Source organism: Centroberyx gerrardi, chromosome 17 (assembly GCF_048128805.1).
Source record: "Centroberyx gerrardi isolate f3 chromosome 17, fCenGer3.hap1.cur.20231027, whole genome shotgun sequence".
Lineage (NCBI taxonomy): Eukaryota > Metazoa > Chordata > Actinopteri > Beryciformes > Berycidae > Centroberyx > Centroberyx gerrardi.
Window position 1 is genome coordinate 11,322,564 of NC_136013.1, and position 21,846 is coordinate 11,344,409.

General features: G+C 46.6%; 1 protein-coding gene across 1 annotated transcript in view; it reads left to right on the top strand.

The window, feature by feature from the left end:
* Positions 1-21,846, top strand: part of pacrg (PARK2 co-regulated) — a 122,205-nt gene that overhangs the window by 13,060 nt on the left and 87,299 nt on the right. The window contains exon 2 of the mRNA XM_078289670.1: positions 10,090-10,224. Within this exon, the coding sequence (XP_078145796.1) occupies positions 10,090-10,224 (135 nt within the window). The remainder of the gene's footprint in view (positions 1-10,089; positions 10,225-21,846) is intronic.

Consider the following 21,846-nt stretch of genomic DNA (forward strand, 5'->3'; position numbering starts at 1 on the left):
GTGTGTGTGTGTGTGTCTGTGTGTGACTGCCTCCCTGTAGCTCAGCTGAAAGTAGCGCCTCTCTATCTGAGAAAGCTGTAGCAGCAGGCACAGTGTGAGATTCGAGGCGAAGGAGAAGTTGCCTGTTTTTAAGGCATCTGGGGAGCAAAAGTGGGTTTTTTTTCTTCTTTGTCTCCCCGGCTAATCCGAAGGCTGGACTATCATTCAGAGCATTATCCTTGCAGGAGGTCTCAATGACAGGCCTCTTTTCCATCTGTATTACTCACTGCTGCGTGTTTCAACCTCTCCTGGAGTAAACAAATTTTGGATCAAGTGGCATTTTATGTTAAATTCACGTGTGTGAGTGGTAGAAAGAGAGCGAGGGAAAGAGAGAGAGAGCAGATAGTGTGTGTGTGTAGTAGTGTGTAGTGTGTGTGTGTGAAGTTGGGCAGGCGGTGTGTCTAGGGTATCTACTACCAGGGTGTAGCCTACAGTGCGCTTTCCTCCCAGTTAATTTATGTACAGGTCAAACTTCCAGCCATGGTCTCCACATGGCGTCTCTGTAAGCAAACCTCCAGCATCATTTTTAACAGACGGCCTTACAGGCAGTAAGACCGATTTCCAGGAATAGAAACTCACACTGGGCGTGTGATAAGACCAAGGGCCTGGGGTTCATTTTGCAATACATACTAATCACCTAGATAATGTTCTTCACTGTTAAACAATATTCCCATATCAGAGGTAGAACCCGTATCTCTTGCCATGTGCAGTCGGCTTATCTCCCCCTGCCTTCCTCCACTCCTCAGGGATCTGTCAGTACCGGGCTACCTGTGACACCTGTGAATGTGTGTGTGTGTGTGTGTGTGTGTGTGTGTGTGGGGGGGGGGTGACCTGCAGACCTGACAGGAACAACCACCAGTGGTGGTTGTTCCTGTCTGTGGTGAAATCGATGCCCCCCTGCCGCTCTGGGTGTGTCCTACTCCTCTTCCTTCCCCTGTGTGCATTCACCCCATCTCTCTCTGCCCCCCACCATGTCTCTCCACAGCCCCCAGCCAACACTGCCTCCTTCCTGGAGTGGGGACAGGGTGCATTCTCCTGTCTCCCTGTCTATCTACTTGTCTCCCTGCCTGTCTCCTCATCTGCTTGCTTGCCTGTCTCCCTGTCTGTTTAATTATTTCCCTGACGGTGTCCTCATCTGCCTGCTGAGCTGTCTGTTTGCCTAGTTGACTGTCTTCCGCACTGACTGTAAAATAAACAAAGGGTTCAACTTTTGGCTGAGTCATGCGGCTATTCTGAGTGCTGCTGCCCGCGCTCCATAGCCACTCTAAAACAAAGAGCGTTACTTTGGACTTCTTGGACATTAATATTCTACGAGGTGGGTTTCAGTCCGTCATAAATGCAGTTATGAGGATGTTTATTGATGAGAAGGAACTTACTTGGTGAATAAAATCTGGAGGATGGTTTAAGTCTTCTGTCTCTGCAGCAGCAGCGGTGATAGCAGCGGGTTGGGGATGTGGTTTTCCTTGTGTGTGTCATTAATTTCATGGCCCAGCCTGGTGTTTTAATGCCTTCAGGTGTCGTCACTGATTAGGGCTGTAAAGACAAAGCGTTGGATCACCACATGCCCCACGCTCTAACAGCTAGGACTAGAGAGGATGCATTGTTCTTTTTGCCCACATATACGTACACACACACACACACACACACACACACACACACACAAGGATTAACGGCAGCGGTATGCTTTCCATGGAAGCAAACTTGCCCGAAATCGAACCACAGTCGAACGCGCCGCTGCATACAAATGTGTGTATGTATGTTGCTGCTTCATATTGCATCGTATTGTGGCGAACAACTGGAAAAGATACGCTTTCCCACAAGCCAACACAAGAAATCATGTGATATTTTAGGCCAACTGCAGATGATTATGCACTGTGGGCTAGTGTGCGAAGAATTCCACTTCGGCCAGCAAACCTGTGAACACTGCGGAGTCCAAAGCCGATTTTCACTCCATTTTCACTTCATTTTCTTCGCAAACATGTCCTTTTTGTTCGTATGAACCAGCCAAATTTAGTTTCCACAGCAAGGAATACTGCCAGCTGTTATAATTTTCGACAGTTCTTTTCTCTTTTTTTTCCAGATGATTTTCAGATGTTACTTCAAAAATGTAGGCTAAGGTGTGTAATCTGAAAAAAAACAAAAAACAAAACTACTCATCACAAAAACATGAATCATTGTTTTGTTATCACTCTTTCTACTGTCTACCATGCTCTACTGAGGCTCTCAATTTGCCCTTGCTCCTCAATTGCTTTTGGGTAAGGGTGGCGTGAAACAGTCCATTAGGCCTATTCCAAATAAAGGATAATATTATTTGAATACAGTGTGTTCAATCATAGAATGTGAAGACTTGAGAACAGGCCTCATTGCGATGCCTTAATCAACTTACATCACACACACATAGCCTACACACCGCATGGCAAGTAGTTGCAATAAAACAGAAGCATTTATTCAGATCATTTATTTCCATTTATATTACAAGATACAGCTAAACAAGTTCCTCACCCAACTCCAAAACCTTAAAATTGCCACAAACTGTTATATTTCTGACCGTGGTTTGGACTAAACAACAGAAATGTATGTTTTTGCATCACTTGGGCATGTGTGTGTGTATGTGTGTACTTGATATGACGTGCTGTTTACGCACGAGTGTGTGTGTGTGTGTGTGCGCGCCTCTGTGTGTGCGTGTCATTATGTATGCACGCTGAAAGTGTATCTTGTTTTTAGGCGCGAGTGTTAGTGAGTCAAGCGGTATGCATGTTTTGGTAAGTTGGCCCCCGTGGATTCAGCGCATGTGGTTTTCCATTCACTTAACAAGTGGTAAGAGCTAATATATTCCCCCTTTGCCATGCAGGCTGATTCATTCTGTGCCATCATCCCAACTGTGGTTCGGTGATATGAATCGGCCAATAGAGCTCTGTAAGCACAAGGCTGTCCTGCTGCCTGGCTGATAAGTGGGCCACACAGAGAAGATGGAACATACTCAGGGCATTCTCGCTCTCTCTTTCTCCCTCTCTCCCTCTCTCTCTCTCTCTCTCTCTCTCTCACACACACACACACACACACGCACAGTTTGCCTTACACTTTCTCTCACACTCCTTATCTCAAACTCTTTCTTTCACACCCTCTCTCTCTCTCTCTCTCTCTCTCTCTCTCTCACTCACTCACTCGCTCTCCCCCGCCTATGCTGTTCTGCTTAGTGACGGGGTTAAACTGGAGGAGGAAATAGTAGGGCGCTCCCCAATGCTCAAAGCTTTTTTTTTTTTTAAAGTTCTCTGTAAAGTTATCCCTCTCGCGCGTAGCTCAATAGTAGGTTGTTGGCGCCCGTTTGATCTCCTTGTGTCTTTGTAGTGACACGAGGTGTGTAGTGTCGTCTTTGCCCCCCCGAGTCGTCATTTTTCATTACATTCATAACAGTCCCGCCCTCGCACTTGTGCGCTATACAGTTGATGCAAAAGCCTGTGACACAGTGACAGTCGTGAAGCACACCTCTACTTCTACCTCTCAGCCACGAACAAAAGACTCCGTTGCCTTTTTTCAGCCTGCGGTTTTCCTATCCAATGTGAGCTTTTCACTCATTTGTTCTCATCCGACCTTGTCGCTCACAAAAGGGCTAATTTCTGCACATAATGAAACTCGCTTGCAGACTGATTGCACTTCTTGCTGTTTGGTCATGAGAAATTAATGGACTGCTGCACAAATATCGCAGATCTGTTCATCTGAAAGGAATCAACCTCCCGCCAGACTGTGTTTTGCCCTGCAGTTTCACAGAGGAGAGAGCGAGATAGATAGATAGATAGATAGATAGATAGATAGATAGATAGATAGATAGATAAAGAAGTGCCAGCAGTATACCTCCATTATTCGCTCCATTTCCTGTTTCATTGAAATGCAGTTTGAAATAAAAGCACACATCCCTGGCCTAGCCTGTATCCCTGGTGGCAGGCAGGCAGGCAGGCAGCAGGCGAGGCTATGGCGGAAAATGCCCTGTAAATAAAGAGAGCTAATTTTGTTGCCTGCGGCAGCGATGTGCAGCCTGACCTTATCAGGAGAGCCTCTGTCTGTCTGTTCCATCCTCTGTGACTCACCCACCCCACTGCCTCCCTCAGGAAAGGCGGCCTTCTGCACGAAGCTAGATTTCAATAACCTCTCAACCGAGAACAGCAGGGAAATGCAGAGAGAGAGCGAGCGAGCAAGCAGGTGCCTACCCCCTTTGCCGCCTCAGTAAACAGGTGATGCAATGCGCCCATGTGCAGTGGCACCCTTGTTCCCCTTCAAATGCAATGCAACAAAATGCAATTTTGCCCTGACAGAGAGGAAGCGGAAGGGTGATAGATAGATAGATAGATAGATAGAGAGAGAGGGAGAGAGAAAGAGAGAGAGAGGGAGAGAGAAAGTGAAGGAGAGAGAGCGAGAAAGAGAGAGAGAGAGAGAGAGAGAGAGCGATATTAACCAGGGCCTCATATGAGGGAGTGCAGTAGTAATGGTAATGCAGGGCTGACAGTGAATTGACGGCCCCTCACCAAACATCTATCACAGGCATTCAGAGGCATTTTGGGGCAGTGGTAGAGGGGAGAGAGAGAGAGAGAGAGGGAGAGCTGGAGCTGGAGGCCCAGGCACAGTGATGGATCACCTACATGCTGCAGCAGCCTCGCCACGCTGAACTCACCCTCAGAATTGATGAGCCACACCTCTTGTCTCCCCGTCTCTCTCACTCTCTCTTCCTCTCATCTCCACTATTTCTCCATCACTCTCCCTCTTTCCCCATCCCCCTTTCTCCATTGTCATCTCTCCCCTTTCTCTCTTTCTCTCTTTCTCTCTCTCTGTGTTCTTTCTCTTGCCGTTTCTTTCCAGCTTATTTCTGTCTCTGTCTCTCTCCCGCCCATCTCGCCCTCCATCTTTACCCTGCCTCCCTATCTCTCAGCCTCTGTCTCTCACTTCATCTCTTTCCTTCCGTCGCTCGCTGTTCCTCCGGCCCCACCCCCTCCTCACTCTGCGTGTCAACAGCAGGCAGCAAACCCATGGAAGCGCCATACTAATAAGGTTAGAGGGAGCATCTCTGTTTCTCAGGGTGACACCTTTATAAATGACAGGAGCGCGAGGCCCTGCCGGTGTCCAATCACCTCTGCAGGAGCCCGCCCATGGGGAGTTCAGCGTGTGGAGCGTGTGTGTGTGTGTGTGTGTGTGTGCGCGTGCATGCGTGCGTGAATGTGTGTTTGTGTGTTATTGCCTGTGTGGGTCTTGGAGCAGCCAGGTTTACAGTGGGGCTAGTTGGAGTGGACAACAGCATTAGGGAGGAAACGGATCTGGAGGCAGAGTGAAAGCGATGGAGAGAAATGACAGCCTGGAGCTCATCTGACCAGTACTTCCTTGTTATGACTCCCTGATGTGTGCACCAGGGGCACACAAAACAGACACTTCCTCCCTTTATTGCCTTACACCACCTCTCTCTCCGTTCTGTAGTCTGTCGCCTCACAGGCTCGCTTTATGGCCTCCGCTGAGGGGCGGGATGTGATGTGCTTGTATGTTGTCTGTGTTATTGGCTCCTTTTTTCTTGTCTTTTTCGACATTCATGTTTGTGTTTATGCCAGTGTTTTAAAGCAGGGGCTATGTTCGATAACACTGGAGGATACGGCCCTGCATGGAGCTTTTTTCATTTCAATAGCGACACCACCACCTTTCTGGCCCCTCACACCGCTGACACAGAAGGGAGTCAAAGATACACAGGCAGAGTTGCGGGAGACAGGAAAGTCACATAAAATGATGCAGATGAAACGGGAGAAGTGTAGAGCTAGAGACAATGTGACACGCTGGCTAACAGAACAACAGAATCAGCAGGAGTTGTTGTCCTCAAGACGCCTAGTCTAAATTGAGATCCGCAGATCCGTGCCTACCCATACGAGACAGAACTTAGAGACATTGCTGCTCACAACATAGACATCATGTGCTCTTCCTCTGGAATGCTCACCCTGTCCATTGTGTTTGTGTTTGATGGGATGCTAGGATGTTGGATCACAGGCCTATAGTGTGAAGTCCCCATGGCCTCTCAGAGGAAGGAAGCAACTCTATAGCTTCTGCAAGGCTGCTGTAAGACAAACTAGGCTAGAAGCTAGCTATTACTTTGGGATTCAGGGATAGCATTTTCTTTCTCAGCATGCAGGGGCTTTAGACCGGAACGTCATGAATGGCAGAGCAGGAGCAGGCAGATCAGTGGAATGGCATCGGGAAGCTGGCAGGTGATAATCTCCCCACAACGCTATTCCTATTACAGTTCTCCTAAAGCTGCGAGGAACGCTAGCCTACATCCATAGGGGAGGAAGGGGCTTCTGTGTTCTGTGGTCTGGAGGCTTTTTGTAGCGTGTGCAGACCCATTAGAAAATATGCCTGCGTGCGTGCATGTAGGCGTGTGCATGCTTACTTGTGCATTTCTCTGGCTGTATGTGTGCGCCTGTGCCAGTGATGATAATTGGAGAGAAAGCGGGGGAATAGCCGTGAAGCTTGCAACACCTCGGCCATGGATGCAGGCCATGGAATTGACTGCGGCGTCATCATTCCTGACCATAAAAGCCGCTCAGCCAGTCAATGCAGTCTGGGTTCATTCTCTCCTTGCTGCCCAGTCTGAGCTATTTTTAGCCTTCCTGTGCAGCATGGCTCAACCACCGTCCTAGCTACCTGGATATGAGGGCTTTGTCGCTCCTGCAGGCTGGAGCGTCACTGATCTGCAAGCTTTACAGCTGCCTATTTCCCCAGCTAGGACTGCAAAACAGCTCCCGTAGAGAGAGGAACAGAGACAGACAGAGAAAGGAAGGAAGGGAGACAGACACACAGTACTGATGTATGCTTCATAGGGTCTAGGTGTACAGCATCAAAAAGCATTAAACGCTTGTACTGAGTTATTTTTTGTCCTTGTCATGAATACTCAGAAGTGAAACAGTATTCTAATGAGGCAGGCTGAGGTTTACTTTTCATGATGATGATTGGAAGTTAAAACAATACAAGCGTTCATGCCCTCCAGCATCAATGTATGGCCTATCATTTGTTGCAATGAATTTCATTTTGGATAGTACAGTAGGCTATACTACAGAGTGCCTTTTTTTTCTTGTGGTTTACATGCATTGTTAGTCACAGACATTTTGTTTGGGTAGTCTTTCTCCTGCAGGTATACAAACCTGTGCCTATTAATTCAGCATAATATTATTCAGTATTCCCTGGCATGGTAAACAAACGCTCCAAACGGATTCATTTGAAATGCCTGCGCTGCAATCCCATGGTGCATTAAGGCTGTTTAAATGCAGTGAGTGCTCAGACATTCACTCAGGGTCCCTCATAATAGTTTCTCCTCTCTTCTTATTTCTCTTGGGCCTAGCTGTACTGGCACCAGTTACACCACATCGCATGAGCAACTTAAACTGCATTATGTTTGATTTTGATCCATATTACATCAGTCCTTGGTGGCAGTTTTACAGGGATACACTTGTGGTTCTAGGCCCTTTTTTAAACTTTTTTTATTTTTGAATTATGCAACAAACAGGCAATACCACTGTAAGATGTAAAATAAAAACAAACTAAACTAGCCCCACTGCCACCCAGTGCTTAATTTGTAAATGATGAGGTCCTGGAACACCAAGGGGTCGGTGTTCCCGCGAGTCGGTCTGGAGGGAAAAGGTTCCAGAACATATCAAGACAACAAGCGCATTGGAGGCACGGTGGTGCTCAGTACAGCCATACAGCATACTGTAGACCTAACAGCCTAAACATTACTAAATGACCGACTATATGACCTTAGAGCTCCGACTACTGGGGACCTATAACAATATTTGATTATTGTATAGGCTACATAATGCTCATTTTGTCCAAACCAATGGGTTTTTACAAACCTGCCCTTCAAGTAGTGGACTAAAGATATAACTGTGCTGTGCACAACATAAAAATGCCTGCATTCTTGGCTGTGAGACATCCTAATCATTCATAAACACATCAAGGAAACTGCAATGGCTTCAACCATTTACCAGACAAATTCTGGCTGAAGTAGTTACGCATTAATATTCAACTCAAATACTTTCATAGGATATCTATTTTAGGAAACAATGTCAGCGAATAATGAAATGACAGCAATAAAACATGTCATGGTCATGTCATGCAGCTAGAAGTCGGCCTAAATGTGACACTCAGCTGGACCGCGCTGGTTTTGAAATGCCCACATTGATGTGGGGCTTACAGCCCTTCACGTCAACCAATTATATTACCAATTATTTCTGGACACTGAACATAACATGCACAATTGCCCACATATTTAACTGTGGGACTTACAGGTCCGCACTCCAAATAATTTCTGTTTTCATCTATGCAAATATGAATTTAGATGTTATTGTCCCAGCAGAGAACTGTAACACGTTTACAAAAAAAACCAAACATGCTTACCTTGTCTAATTTTCCAAAAATAGTCCACACAGTGGGCATATGGACAGCAAATTCAACTGTCTTTTAGCCATGGCGATGTCTGAAGTTTACCATAACACACTGCAGAGCAGCTCACTCATGTGACGTGATTACTATGGCTTGCTGCTACTTTCTAATAGGGTAATCACCTGTCTTCATATGGAAATGAGCCAATTCGTTTTTTGCAATGGAGGGGAAAGGAAGAGTCAACTACTGGGATTATTACATGGCAGACAAAAAAACCCCCCAAAAAAACAAACTTTCATGTCACCAGAGGTGCCGGGTCCACGTAAATAAGTACCGGAATGCAGGTAGTCCAAAACCGCGAGGTGCTGGATCCTGTTCCAAGCACAAATTAAGCACTGCTGCCACCAAAATACTAGATTAAAGGCTCTTTCAAATCTCTCAAGTGTTCTTTGTCGTGCCTGGAGATAGAAGAGTGGTAAGTCTGCCTCCACTGAAGCCATGTGTCCCTAGGATCGAAACCCCACATAGTTTTGCTCCCCTCTCTACTTTTCAAATAAACTAAAAAATACTGGAGGTGAGAGGACTGCTCAATCTGTTGAGTTTAACAGGACCTTCATTTCAAATACACTCGCCAGTCATATGCTGTACTGCTGTACCGTACACATCCCAGTCCCACTCTGCTCTGCCTGTGGGCTGCTGTGGAAAGACTCTGTTTCTCAATGGGCGGTAATCTGAGGATTAATGACAGCAACGCATCTGCCAGTCATGTGGCGGCGCGACACAGATGGCGAGGGATGCGCACAAGGGACGCAGACTGGGAAATGATTGGCTCCGGCATTCTGTCATTCGTCGGTTGCAACATGCTGTTGCAAAGCTCTAATGTTTTCAATCACTTCCATCCAAATTCTTCAACTATACCTGAGTGGCTCCCATTTGAAAAGTCTCACCCCTGGGTCTTCAGTAGGTGCTTGGTTTGGATTTTCGGACACTTTCCACACTCGGACTGTGGTGGAGTGTTTCTCTGCAGGCGTTGTTGTTGTAGTATCCTCTTTACAATGTAATCTTTTTAGCAGCACTTCCTCTCCTTTCAACTCTAATGTGTTGCATTGACGTACATCTGTTTTATGAGTACCATCACCACCAATACCACCACAACATTAGCAGCAGACACGGTGTAAAGTGATAGGAGTCCCATTGGCTTTCAGTGGCACAGTAATAGCACATATCCAATATGGAGGCAGAGAAAAGATGATCCTAACAATGCCGCTGGCAGTGCCTCTGGCTACAGGGCCAACACACACACAGACAGACACACAGAGACACACACACACAGAGACACACACACACACACACGCACACACACACACACACACATACACACACACTCACACACAATCTGTGTTTTGCCTGCCTTAGAGGAGCAGAGGAGCAGGCACATATGTCTCCCTGAATTACTTTTAAGAAAAGGCACCGGGAGTGATTCTATTCTTGTAGGGGAAAAACACAGTCAATTCTGATTTCATAAAACAATTCTCTCACTTGCTCTGTATTTCTCTGTTTTTTTTTTCCCTCAATCCCATTTTCTACTTTTCTTCTCTATTTTCTTTACTCACTCTCCTCCCTCTGTCTGTCCTGGTGTCGGACCAGGTGGTGGGCCCGCCAGCTGCGGGGGCTTTCCGGGAGCGTCCGGCCAAACCTACGGGGTTCCGCAAGTTCTACGAGCGCGGAGAGTTCCCAATGGCCCTGGAGCACAACGCCACAGGCAATCGCATCGCATGGAAGGTAGGGGGTACTGCCCTTGTGATAGCATTGACTAGCGCTTAGGGTTTTGCACTCTGTTGACAAAATGGCTTGGGTGGTAATGTTGCCAGTGGGGCGGGTTGTTTGTCAGAACAGGGGGGGGGGGGGTTGAAAACAGTGAATAACCTTTAGAAGCAAAGACAAAGCTATTGGGACCCAATTAAAAGCCTGGTAAAGAAAAAACATCAATCAGGCCAGCTAAGAAAATATCTGGCGGGGAAATCCCAAGAATTGTTCATCTACAACTACACACAACTCTAGGGTCTTTGTACACAATCCACGACTTGGCTCCTGGACTTTGAGGACTTGATAGGTGCTATGCAAACACCATTTATCGTCATCATTATCAGCATCGATGCTCAGCTGAAGGTGATGGTGACAGTTTCTCACATCATCACCGGTCCACTGAGGGCTGTTATCCTGCAGGAGGCAGTGTAGATTAGCTCAGTTGAAAGCTCCACCTGTCTCACAGCACCAATCACAGAATCCATCAATCACAAAGTCCATATGAAGTCAGGACAGCCTCAGCAAAACACAAGCAGTAATTGCATATATACTTCTGTGTATGTGCGTGTGTGTGTGTGGGGTGTGTGTGTGTGTATGTTTCGACATGCAAGCCTCTACAGAGACATTAGGCCCCTGACTGACACAGTGTGTGTGTGTGTGGGATGTATTCTTCTAATCACCATGTTGCTTTATTACAGCTCCCGCTATGCTGCCGGCTACTCCATAACTTCACAACCGCCGTGCAGCAACCACTCTTAATGACATTTATACATAGTAAGCAAGGATAAATGAATCAAAGCAAATATGCCCTTTTCTTCCCCTTTCCCTTCTTCAAAGAGAGAAGGAGATGGTGGGCGGGCGAGTGAGCTTTCTCGCTAGTTAGCTGTCTGTCTCCAGGTGAAAACATTGTGAAGGCATCTCTCTTTGTATGAATTATTTATGTAAAATGTTCAAATGAATCTTTGCTTTTGCAAAAAATAATGGATTTCTTTTGTGCTCCGCCATGAAAAAGCACTCAGCAAATGGGATATGGTGTATGAAATTGTTGCTGTCATATCCAATGCGGCTGTTATGCTTATTGATTTTTTTTCCCCCATACCTATACACATGCTAGTCATTTTTATAATTTTCCTCGACAGATGAGTTTATTGCTCTACCACTGTGACTGTTTGAGTTAGCACTTTGAGTGAGAACAAGTCTCTGTGGAGAGTTTTGTCTTATGAAGTAGTGTGTCTGTTTTAGTGGAGAAGAACTGTTTGTTCTGGTATAATTAGTGTTTTTTGGACCTCTGTTCTTTTAAATCAGCCCACACGGAGATGGCCAGTGCTTAATGTGTGTGTTTGTGTATGTGTGTATGTGTGTAACATAGCAGAGAGTGTAACCATGATTGGAGTAAGTGGAGAGGGGCTGCTGCGTGTTTGCACTGAGCTGCCCTCGGGGCACAGGTTCAAGACGGCAGCTCAGGATCAATCCCAGCCTGAGAGCTTGGCCCCCTAGCAAATAAAAAGTCTGGGGAAAGTGAGAAAGAGAGTGAGGCTTTCGGAAAGAAAAATAAATGGTGTGTTGATCTAGTTTGTAGGCTGAGTACTCAAGCATAGTATGTGTGTGCGCGTGTGTGTGTATCAGTGCGACTGTCTGCGTTGATGAGTAGGTGTATTCAGGTCAGGAGTTCAGCTTCCCCCCTACAAAGATGCTGTCTGTACATGTTTGCCTCTGCACAGCAGCAAACAGCCAGTGCGGCTCACCTCTCAAATTGACCATGAAATAGACAAACAGGCCGCATATTTAGCCAAACAAGTCTGTCCAATCAATACCGGCGGCTCTTCTGTACAGGTGCACACGTTTATTTCACAGCTTCTCCCTTTCTCCTCCTTTCCCCTAACCTAGTCATCCCCCCTCCGAGCAGCAGGGAGCAGCAGCGTGTGGTTCTGGGCTCTCAATGAATCATCCACCTCACGTCTTTCACAATCCCCCTCTCACACCCAGTTAGGCTAGCACTGGGCTGTAGGCCGTCCCGTGATTGAATAGTCTGGTGGAAAGGCAGTTTTGTCATAGCCTACTGGGGAAACATTTCATTGTGTTTCCTCCAGATTGTTTTGGTGGCAGTGGAGGATGGGGGTCGTTTTGGTACTGGAACCAAGGATTGCTCTGAGACATATTCCCACTATGAGTTTCAGTGCATATAGGGCTGCATGATTATGGCAACAATGATAATTATTTAGCTAAATATTGTGGTCACGATTATGTATACCTATTATTTGTCTCGGTTTCAGGAAACAAATTTATTTCATTGCCTTTATTGCCTTTTTCACCTTAATGTGCTGTATATTTTCACTTTTTTCAGTGCAGTATTTCTCAAAGTAGATAAATTACATAATTATTAATTGTGGAAATCACAATATACGATTATCAATTATTAATTGTGCAGCCCTAAGTAGGCCTAGGCTACATGTTATGGTTTGAAAACACCGCTTATTTGAATACAGTACTGTTTATGGAACAGTCTCCCTTCATTTTTTTGATTTGGGTGAGCAATAAGCGGCGATAATGAATTGTTATTGCTTTAGTTTTGTTTCAGCAGTTGGGTGTAAGTGCTGCTGGATGAATGATTCCCTATCTCTATCTTTAGCACCAGTCTCTTCTCTCTTTCCTTAATAAAACAGATGTAAAGTATGCTTTACCTGTTATTGCCAAGTCTGAAATGGCCTACTCTCTGTTGTGTTGTTATGATCCTGCCTGAGCTGTGTGTGACTGGAAGCTGTTCCATCCTGCATACATATTTGTTGAACACTTAAGGTAGATGGTGCTAAGTGTGTACAGGTCTAATGACAGAGAATTATGACCCTAAGGACATGCAACTGTGTTTATTTGTGTGTGTCCACGTGCGTGCGTGTGTGTGTGTGTTTGTGGTGTATGTTCATGTCTATGCGTGCGGAGGAAATGCAAGTGAACTAAATGTCAAGGGCGAGCTGAAAAAGGGAAGGTTGTATCCGAGAGGTAATTTGGCTCTCCAGAGGTAAAAGCCTCAGCTGTAATGGCTCGCTCAGGTAAAAGCTTTACACGTATGGGGAACATGTGCGGCAGATAGATAAGAGAGAGGAGAGCGAGTTTCTATCCCTGTCTATGTGAATTTGTGTGTGTGCGTGTGTGTGTGTGTGTGTGTATTTGGCCCCTGCCATAACATAGAAGCCAAAGGACTGGAACAGCGCTGTAATCTACTGTGCTCCCCAGCGCCAGAGAGGGGGGGGGGGGGGGAGGGGGGGGAGACAGCTCCACAGGGACTCAGCAATCAGGAGACATGGCAGCCGCTTGGCTCTCAGTTATAATGGATGAGTTGAGGTCTTCCTGCCTCCCTGTGGGGCTGGGTTCGACTCTCCCCTCCCCTCCCCTCTGCTGTGCTCTGCAGCCCCGCAGCCAAACGGCATGGTGCACAGATGCACGCAGATGCATGCACACGCACTCACACATGCATGTATGCCCCCAGAGCTCCTAAACACCCCTGTTTATTTCATTACATTGATCGCCTATCTACTTTATCCTGCTCCTATATCTCCTGTTCTGCTTTGTCTCTCCTGTACGCTGCAGGTTGTTGTTTTGTCCTCTTTATAAATCCTGTCCGTATCTTTCCCCGGGCTTCCACTGCTCCATGCTCCTCCTCCTCCTCCCCCTTCTCCTCTCCTGGCTCATGTACTTTATCTATTCCCCTTTGTCCTTTTACAGGGTCTGTCCGGGGGCAAAAAGGAAAAGGCATTTTATAAAAATATCAATGCAAACCTGATTCCTGCTTGCCCTCCGCCACCACCAGCCTCGGTCGGCTCAGGCACAAGGAGCGCAGAGATGAGGGGGGGGACAATCAATTAATCTGATCAAGCGCTTTAGGAAATGGAGAGCGTAAGCGCTCCTAGGGGACGGATATCCATCTCCTTGGGATGATTGAATTACGCACAGAGCGAGAGTTGGGGAGGAGGGAGGGCTGGAGAAATGAGGGGGTTAGGGTGACCGAGGATGAGGGAGCATGTGCTTGAGGAACGCAGTGGGAGTGTGTTCTCAGTGTGAGAGAGAGAAAGAAAGAGAGCAAGAGTAAAAGAGTGGGGTGAAAGAGAGATGAGGTCATTGCAGAAACAGCTATGGAGAGGAGCCTTTTCCCCCCCTCCCTCCTTTTATTTATCCCCCATCTGTCCATTTACATTTTTATGTGTCATACCTTATGGTTGATAACCCCCTCTTCTGACAGCTATATTACATGGCATGGGTACATCATTTTGCTTTGGAGTCAATCCACAGCTGAGTGCTACCCTTGGCAAATTTGTCATTTACTTAGCTGTCACATGTGTATGGACCAGCAGCATGGAGGAAGGCAGACTGGATTTTTATGGCAAAGACATTTTGACTTTATTGTTTCTTATCTAAATATGTTTTAATATCATATACACAAGTGAATGATTGGCAAGGAACCAACCGCCACCTGTGGTTCCATTCAGAAATTAGAGAGCTTATAGTAACGGAGCTAAAAACAGCTAGCGTAACCAGTCCAAAGTACAGCAGCATAGCACTCCCACAACAGCTGTTTCACACAGCTCTCTTGGTGAATGAGCTCTTCTGTTGTTTCATAAGCTGCACAATATATTGCAATATGTTGCTTAGAAATGTACTGCTCCTTTCCAATGTCACACTCTTTTGCAGAAAATGGCCTTCTCTTCCGCGTCCGTTGAATGCATACAGTACCTTCTCTTCTACTCTATATGAATGATTTCTTATCTACTCTGTGCGCCAGAGCTTTGTAGGGGAACCTGTGAATAGACAGAATAAAATGGGGTTAACCATGCGTTTTCTCCAGCTCCCTGGCTGAAAGCTGGATACTCTAGGGGGATAGTTCTGTGTCATAAGGAAGAAGATGAAACACAATAAGAGGAGAGAATATGAACAAGCCCCCCTGGGCTTCCTCTGAGAGGAGAGAGGAGGGAGTTTAGATTAGAGAAATGGGAAAAGCACCAGGCATTCTCACTAAAAACAGAGAGATGAGAAGAGAAAGAGAAGAAGCAAGAGGGAGGAGGTGGAAGGAAAAGGCCTCCGAAAAAACAACGGTGGCTAAGCATCAAGGCCTGTGCGCGCCGTCTCCCTGGAGGGAGAGAATTGTCGACGGACTGCTGCGAAGCTGGAGCAGCAGCCCAATGAGCTGCTCCACTGCCATGCTGCTGGTTGCGACCGGAGGAACGGAGGGACTGGAGGAACGGAGGACTCCAGCAGAGAGAGCTTGTCTGCGGATCCTGAACTGCTACACCGCCTGCCGCCCTCAGCCATTATTCATAGCAGACAGACGCCGTGTGAAGCTGATGATGGTTGCTTAGCCTGTGGTTCTTCCACTCTTGCTGTGGTATGAGACAATAGCAAAAAAATGGATATTTGGAGAATATGGAGGATCACTGTAGAAGCTTTTATACCTGAAGAGGACTCCCAGTGTGAATCAATATAAACACTGTTTACTTCCTGTCTATGAGTATGGAGGGTCATTGTCCAGGACAAAGAATCAAAGTGGCGCTGCTCCTATATATCTGGTGTTACAGCAGTTACAGCAATATAGCCTACAGTAAATCTGTTGTTATGATCCCGATTCCCAACATCAATGATCCTTTCTCCTTATCTCTGAGGCTCCCACACAGCTTGTTTTCATAGTCCAGCGCTGTGACAGGCAACCCACCGCTCCCCGAGACCATCTTTCCTCGAAGCAGCATGCCAGGACTAATATTGACTCGTTGGGACACGACTGCAAATGTAGAAAATGAGCCTCCCAGTCTGCATTGTGGCCTTTGGAATGCTGTGCGGTGTTTCATCATGGGGCCCCTGCTTTCTGTCCCGCTGTTATTTCCTCTCCCAGTCCCTGAGTCCTCACATCATCCCTCTGGACACCCTGGTGATCTCACCCCCCACGCCCCCTCACCCCAGCCGCAACCCCACACAGCTGGCTCCCCCATGCAGATGGTGACCTAAACAAACACGCACACACTGTCTGTCACAGGGAAACACAGGACTGTGACTCCTTGTAGGCAGATGGAAAAAGCCGTAGATAGCTCGGGCAGAGAAACAGAGAGCACAGTGATAGATAGATGTCACAGTGGGGAGAGAGAAGGAGATTGTAGAAGGGGGCAGGGTGGCTACCAAAATGAGACAGAGACAGAGGACGGACAGAGAGGGACATGGCTTGTCTGCCAAGGCTACAAATCACGTACTCGAATGCGGCCCCGGTGCTGTCACCCCTCCCTCCCACAGAATAAGCCAGAGATCTATTGATTGGCACTCGTATTTGCTAGCGGGCTCCAGCTCAAAATGGAGCCTTTAATTAACTAAATGGACCGGCTGCAGCTGTGTGTGAGCCAGTGAGGGAGGGAGGGGAGAGAGAGAGAGAGAGAGAGAGCTCCCAGCCAGCATAGAGAATAAGTGGGGTTAACTGCAGACCCCCTCTGCTATCAGTCAGGATGGACAGGAGGACAGGGACAAGGAGGGAGGAGGGGGCGAGAGAGAGGGTGCTGATGTCCTCTGTGCTCTTCAGTATTGCCTGTCCCAAGTGTCCTGTGCCCACCTAACCTTCCGGTCCCCCTCCCTATTCTTATCACTAACTGGGGCCCCCATCGGACCCAGCAGTCACCCCCAAGAGGCGAGGTCCCTGCCAGCCAGGCCTCTTTTTTCCGTACACTGCCCACACTATCGCTATTCCTCCCACCTTCTCTCTCCCTCCCTCATGCACCACTCTCATTCCTGTCCACTCATCCATTCTGTCAAAGGTTAATTGGTTTGGAAATGATTCGATTCATTCTGGACGTTAATGCTGTTATCATGCTTTTGTTTGAAAAAAAAAAAAGAGAGAAAGAAAAACTACCCCCCGCATGCACTTAAGCCTAATTTAAAATAAAGGGGAAAAAAGAAAAAGAAATCCAATTTAATCTTTTTTTTTTTCTTACTCTGGCCCGGGCTTGTCCCCACAAGTCTTTTCCTTTAAATTATGGTAGAATTTCATTACCTTGAAAGCTTTTCGGCCCCCTCCCTCCGCTCCCCTCCCTGTCTCCAATACTTTGAATGGATCGACGGGACTAATGTCTTTCTTGTAACCTCAAGGTCGGAATATTTGGATCCGTAGAAGCGCTCAAGGGTCCCTGTGATTAATGCACTGTACAAAGTGCCTTGGAATAATGCGGCAGCTGATGGCTGCACCGAGTGATCAGTCGTGCGCCCCCCCCACACACACACACACAGACGCAGACACGCGTCCACATCCACTGGAGGTAGTTGTGGATAGAGGTGCCCCTGTCAGTGCCCTTGATGTGGATCATGGGAGGCATTCATATTCAAATGGAGTTACCCGGAGCCACTCTCGTTCTCCCCCCACTGTGCCATACTTCCCTCCCCCAAGGAGCTTTTATGCTGTTCTCTCCTCAGTATGTTACATCTTTGCTTACCCGGGCTTTGTTGGACACAACCAGGCTATTACTTCCAACAGAGCTGCTTATAGGATGAGGGATTTTCCACTCGCTGGAGTTTCTGTATGAGAAAGTGCAATAGTGCCTCTATCGCCCAGTCAACAGCTTCACTTTTCGTTTACCTATTAATGTGCTGCCTCAGAGAATTAATTAGGTTTCCTTTAAATGTCAAAGATAGAAACAGTTTTACACAGTCCAGTATCTACAATGAAACAGCCACTGTCTGATTATCACCGTGGTCTTGATGTTTTTTGCTGACACAGCTGCGATGTCTGATAAAAATGTGATTTTCTCTGTTTCCCCGGCCACCTTGCAGAGGTCCTCGCAGTGGCTGTTGGTGCATGCTCTCCACGCCCTATTGATCCCAGATACACGGGCCCCTGTATTGAAGGTGTTCGTAGAGCTGCAGATGCTATCTTCACTTTTGTTAATTATTTACATTTGGTTCCACAAATCTGATCAATAGTTAATTGAGGTAGCAGGAGCTGTCTGTGAAGAAAAAGAAAACTTTGTGAAACTAAGGCACAACATCTACAGTGCTGCCATGTAGATGACTTTTCATCATCACTTATAATATTAAATATAATATTAAAATAATATCATAATATCATAATAATATGACACATTGCACTGTAGAGAATCTTAGAGAATCAGTACATATTGGCCTTGGAGCTTGTCCAGGCTATTATCTAATTAATTACAGTAGGTTAAAGACAAAGAGAGAAAGCCTGGAGGATACACTGAGCTGCTCCATCCATGCTCCACTAGTCTTCACCCTCATACAACCCAGCAATAATTCCAAATGGCAACATTTTTTAAGGGAGTGGAGGACTCATGGCCATTCTGTTGATTGAAGTGCCATTTAACGTGGCAGGAGACTGACTAGAATGCTCTTCTAGTGTCTGTCTCTGGTGGGCGTTTGAGGAAGAGAAGCCTCTGGAGTCCGGCTGTGCAGGGCAGGGAGAGCGGGGAAGTGATGAGGCAGACCTTGGAGTATTTGACTTTATGTGTCTGTGTGTGTAAGTGTGTGCTTGTGTGTCTGTCTGAGTGATTGAGTGACAGGAACTGATTAGGCCTATGCAGTAGCAGCTCCATCTTAGTAATCTGTCCCGCCACACCTCAGGGGACGAACCGTATGCGAGTGGATTTGGCTGTTAATACTGCAAGGCCCATAATGCATTATGAGCGGAGATTCATCTCATTGTTTCTGTTCCCATTTACCCATTTTTAGCCGCATGTGTGCCATTGTTAACTGACAAACGTGTCAATGACTAATCTGCCTTGGTGTTCGACCACCACACCTTGTATTGGCTCCGTCGTTTCCTTATCTCTCTTCTGTTTCCAGCCTGTCACTGATAAGAGAGGAGGAAGGGAGGGAGGTGTGTGTGGGGAACTAAGGAGAAAAAAAAAGGAAAATGGAAAGAAAAAGAGAATGGTAGTAAAAAAATTGCATAGTGAGTGTTAGAGCGAAAGAGAGAGAGAGAGAGACAGAAATAGAGAAAGAAATAGGGCATGATTAAGGAGAGTGGTCTCTGTGGTGGCACACTCTCTCTCCCTTTTCTCTGTTTTGTGTTAGGTAGTTTGTTGAAGACGCAGTGTTGTCATTGTCTTATTTCATGGTAGTAGATGAGTATCTGAGTTTGTGTCCTCATCTACGCAGGCCACAGACCTGTAAGCTCTGGAGAGAAAATACAGAACATTGGGAGCATCCATCCATCCTCCAGCATCTCTGGGATAGTCATTTGTTTCTGGTTTGTGTTTGTGTGTGTAAATAAAGCACACACACACACACACACATACACACACGTACGCCCTCACACAAAGCACCAGGCTATATTTCCTGCCTTAAGGAGGAATGTTCAGTAATTTGTGTGTAGATGGATGAGCAATAGAAGACGGTAGCAGCGCGTTGCCAGCCGTGACTCTAACCTCAATCTGGGTCTGACCTGACCCAGCAGTATTGCTAAATCTGACTTGTTACATGACGGGTGCTCAGTCTCACCTTGCCTCGCTGAGACAACCTCTGGCCGCAATCTGGGTGTCTTTGTCAGCTCAGAGCGGCCCGGCCCCCAGAATCGCTGAGGTGGTGGATTTTCCTCTCCTCCCTCACTCAATCTCTACCTCCCTCCCTCCTTCCCTCCCAGCAGATCCAGAGATCAGCATTTTTTTTTCTTTGCTGTCACCCATTCACACCTCCTTGGGCCAGAGGCTCCCTCAGCATTGAGGGACCACAGTGTAGTCTAGAGCAGGAAAAACCCCTGGATCATTCCCTCACTGGCAATTAGCACCTCACAGACACCTCCCTGTATCCCACTCAATGACCTGACACAGGCGAAAGGGAGTAAAAAATGACTGAAAGTAAAGTATGACAAGAAAGAGGAGGGGAATGATGAGAAAGAGAGAGAATAAAACATACACACACAAGGACTTGATTAAGTGGTCTTTTAAATGCGCGAGCGGGCAGCAATTCAGCAGCTCTTTAGTCTCGGGAGGACCTGTCTCAATTACCCTAATGAGGCAGAGTGACTGGCTTCCCAGGAAGGCTATGGGAGGCAGGGAGCCCTGCAAGGCCATACAGGAGAGGCTGGGGGAGCAAGGGGCTCGCTGTGTGTATGTGTGTGTGTGTATGACGTACTGGGTGTGGATGCCCTGTGAAGTTAAATGGAGCGTGCCGGGCTCCCAATGAGCCGGTGTTAGCCAGCGGACTGACACACAGTGACCTCCCACTGTGCACATCTTTCTCATCTAGGCTGTCAGGGAACGACAGTTAACCCCGGCCTGCCCTGAACCTTGGCCCTCTCTAAGCCAATACTTAGCTTCAATAAAGGCCCAGCGCGGAGAGTGTCTGTGTCACAATATGTAGGCCTATCTCTATTCTTGTCCCGGCTCATAAAGGCAGAATAAAATCATTTTGATTTTGTGACCAGGAAAGCCTCAGTGGTGTTATGAGCTACAAGTCACACGGTGCAGGGTTAGCTGTTCAAACCGTCATAATTTTTCTAAAATAGAACAGCGAGCTTGTTGTTTCCTGACACAAGGTAATGGAACCGGCCTCTGTGCTGTATATTACCTTTCCCCCCTCGACAAATGCACAAACATGCCACAGAATACGCTATTGTGGAAGCTATCAGCACAGTGTCATCATCACCATTACCCTCATGTCCGCAGCATTCCCCTTCACATGACATTCCATTAGCAAGGCAACACATAGCTACTCAACACCTTGTGGCCCTCAGGAATACATGTCAACATAAGAGCACTAGGCTTTACAATTACAGTCCTTCCTTTTCATACAACCCTTCTCCAGTGACAACCCCATATTAGGCTACCATATCACCCTATGTACACTGTATTCTGGTTATATTATTCACTGTCAAATAAATAACAAGATGTGGATCATAACTAATTTGTTATTGTAAATGTCTTGTGATCTATCAAACACTGTTTTCTGGAGATGAAATAGTGGATGCATATTTCACATCAAGTGCTATTCCTACGCTTGATTTCTAAATGATTGATTTCTTTGGAGTGCTGTCCCCAACCAGCAATTGTTGTTTTTTTTTTCAGCCTTCTTTTTTATCCCTGTTTTGTGCTGCTGCACAGGGTGTTATTGTGGGGCCAAAGCCCTCACTGATAGCCATGTCACCTTTCACTTTCAATTGCTACAAAACAACTGGAATCATTTGTCATTGTTTCTGGACGACTGAGTGAAATATCACTCATAGGCCTCAGAAATGTTGAAATTGAAAACGCGCATTGGCACCCAGCGCCTTTGTCTCATATCTCCTCGCTTTCTTCCCTCTCTCCTCTACACTCTCCGTCATACAGAAGAAATGGCTTCCATTTAGACACTCCTAACGGCCTCTCTTAATGGCTCTTTGTCATAAAAGTTATTTATGACAGGATTCATTTTAATCCGTCAGTCTGGGACAAATCTCTGCCCAGGAAATGGCTATTCCAAAAGGCTGTAGCCTGTCACTGCCTACTAGAACGCTCCTCCTCTTGAAAAGGAAAAAAAAAGTCCTAGACCAAGGCCAGGGATGATTTAGCTTATTGGCATTAACTTGGGGTTTGAATTGCAATGCAGCTGGCAGAGCTTGGCTTTACGTGTGAAAATGTCAATAGC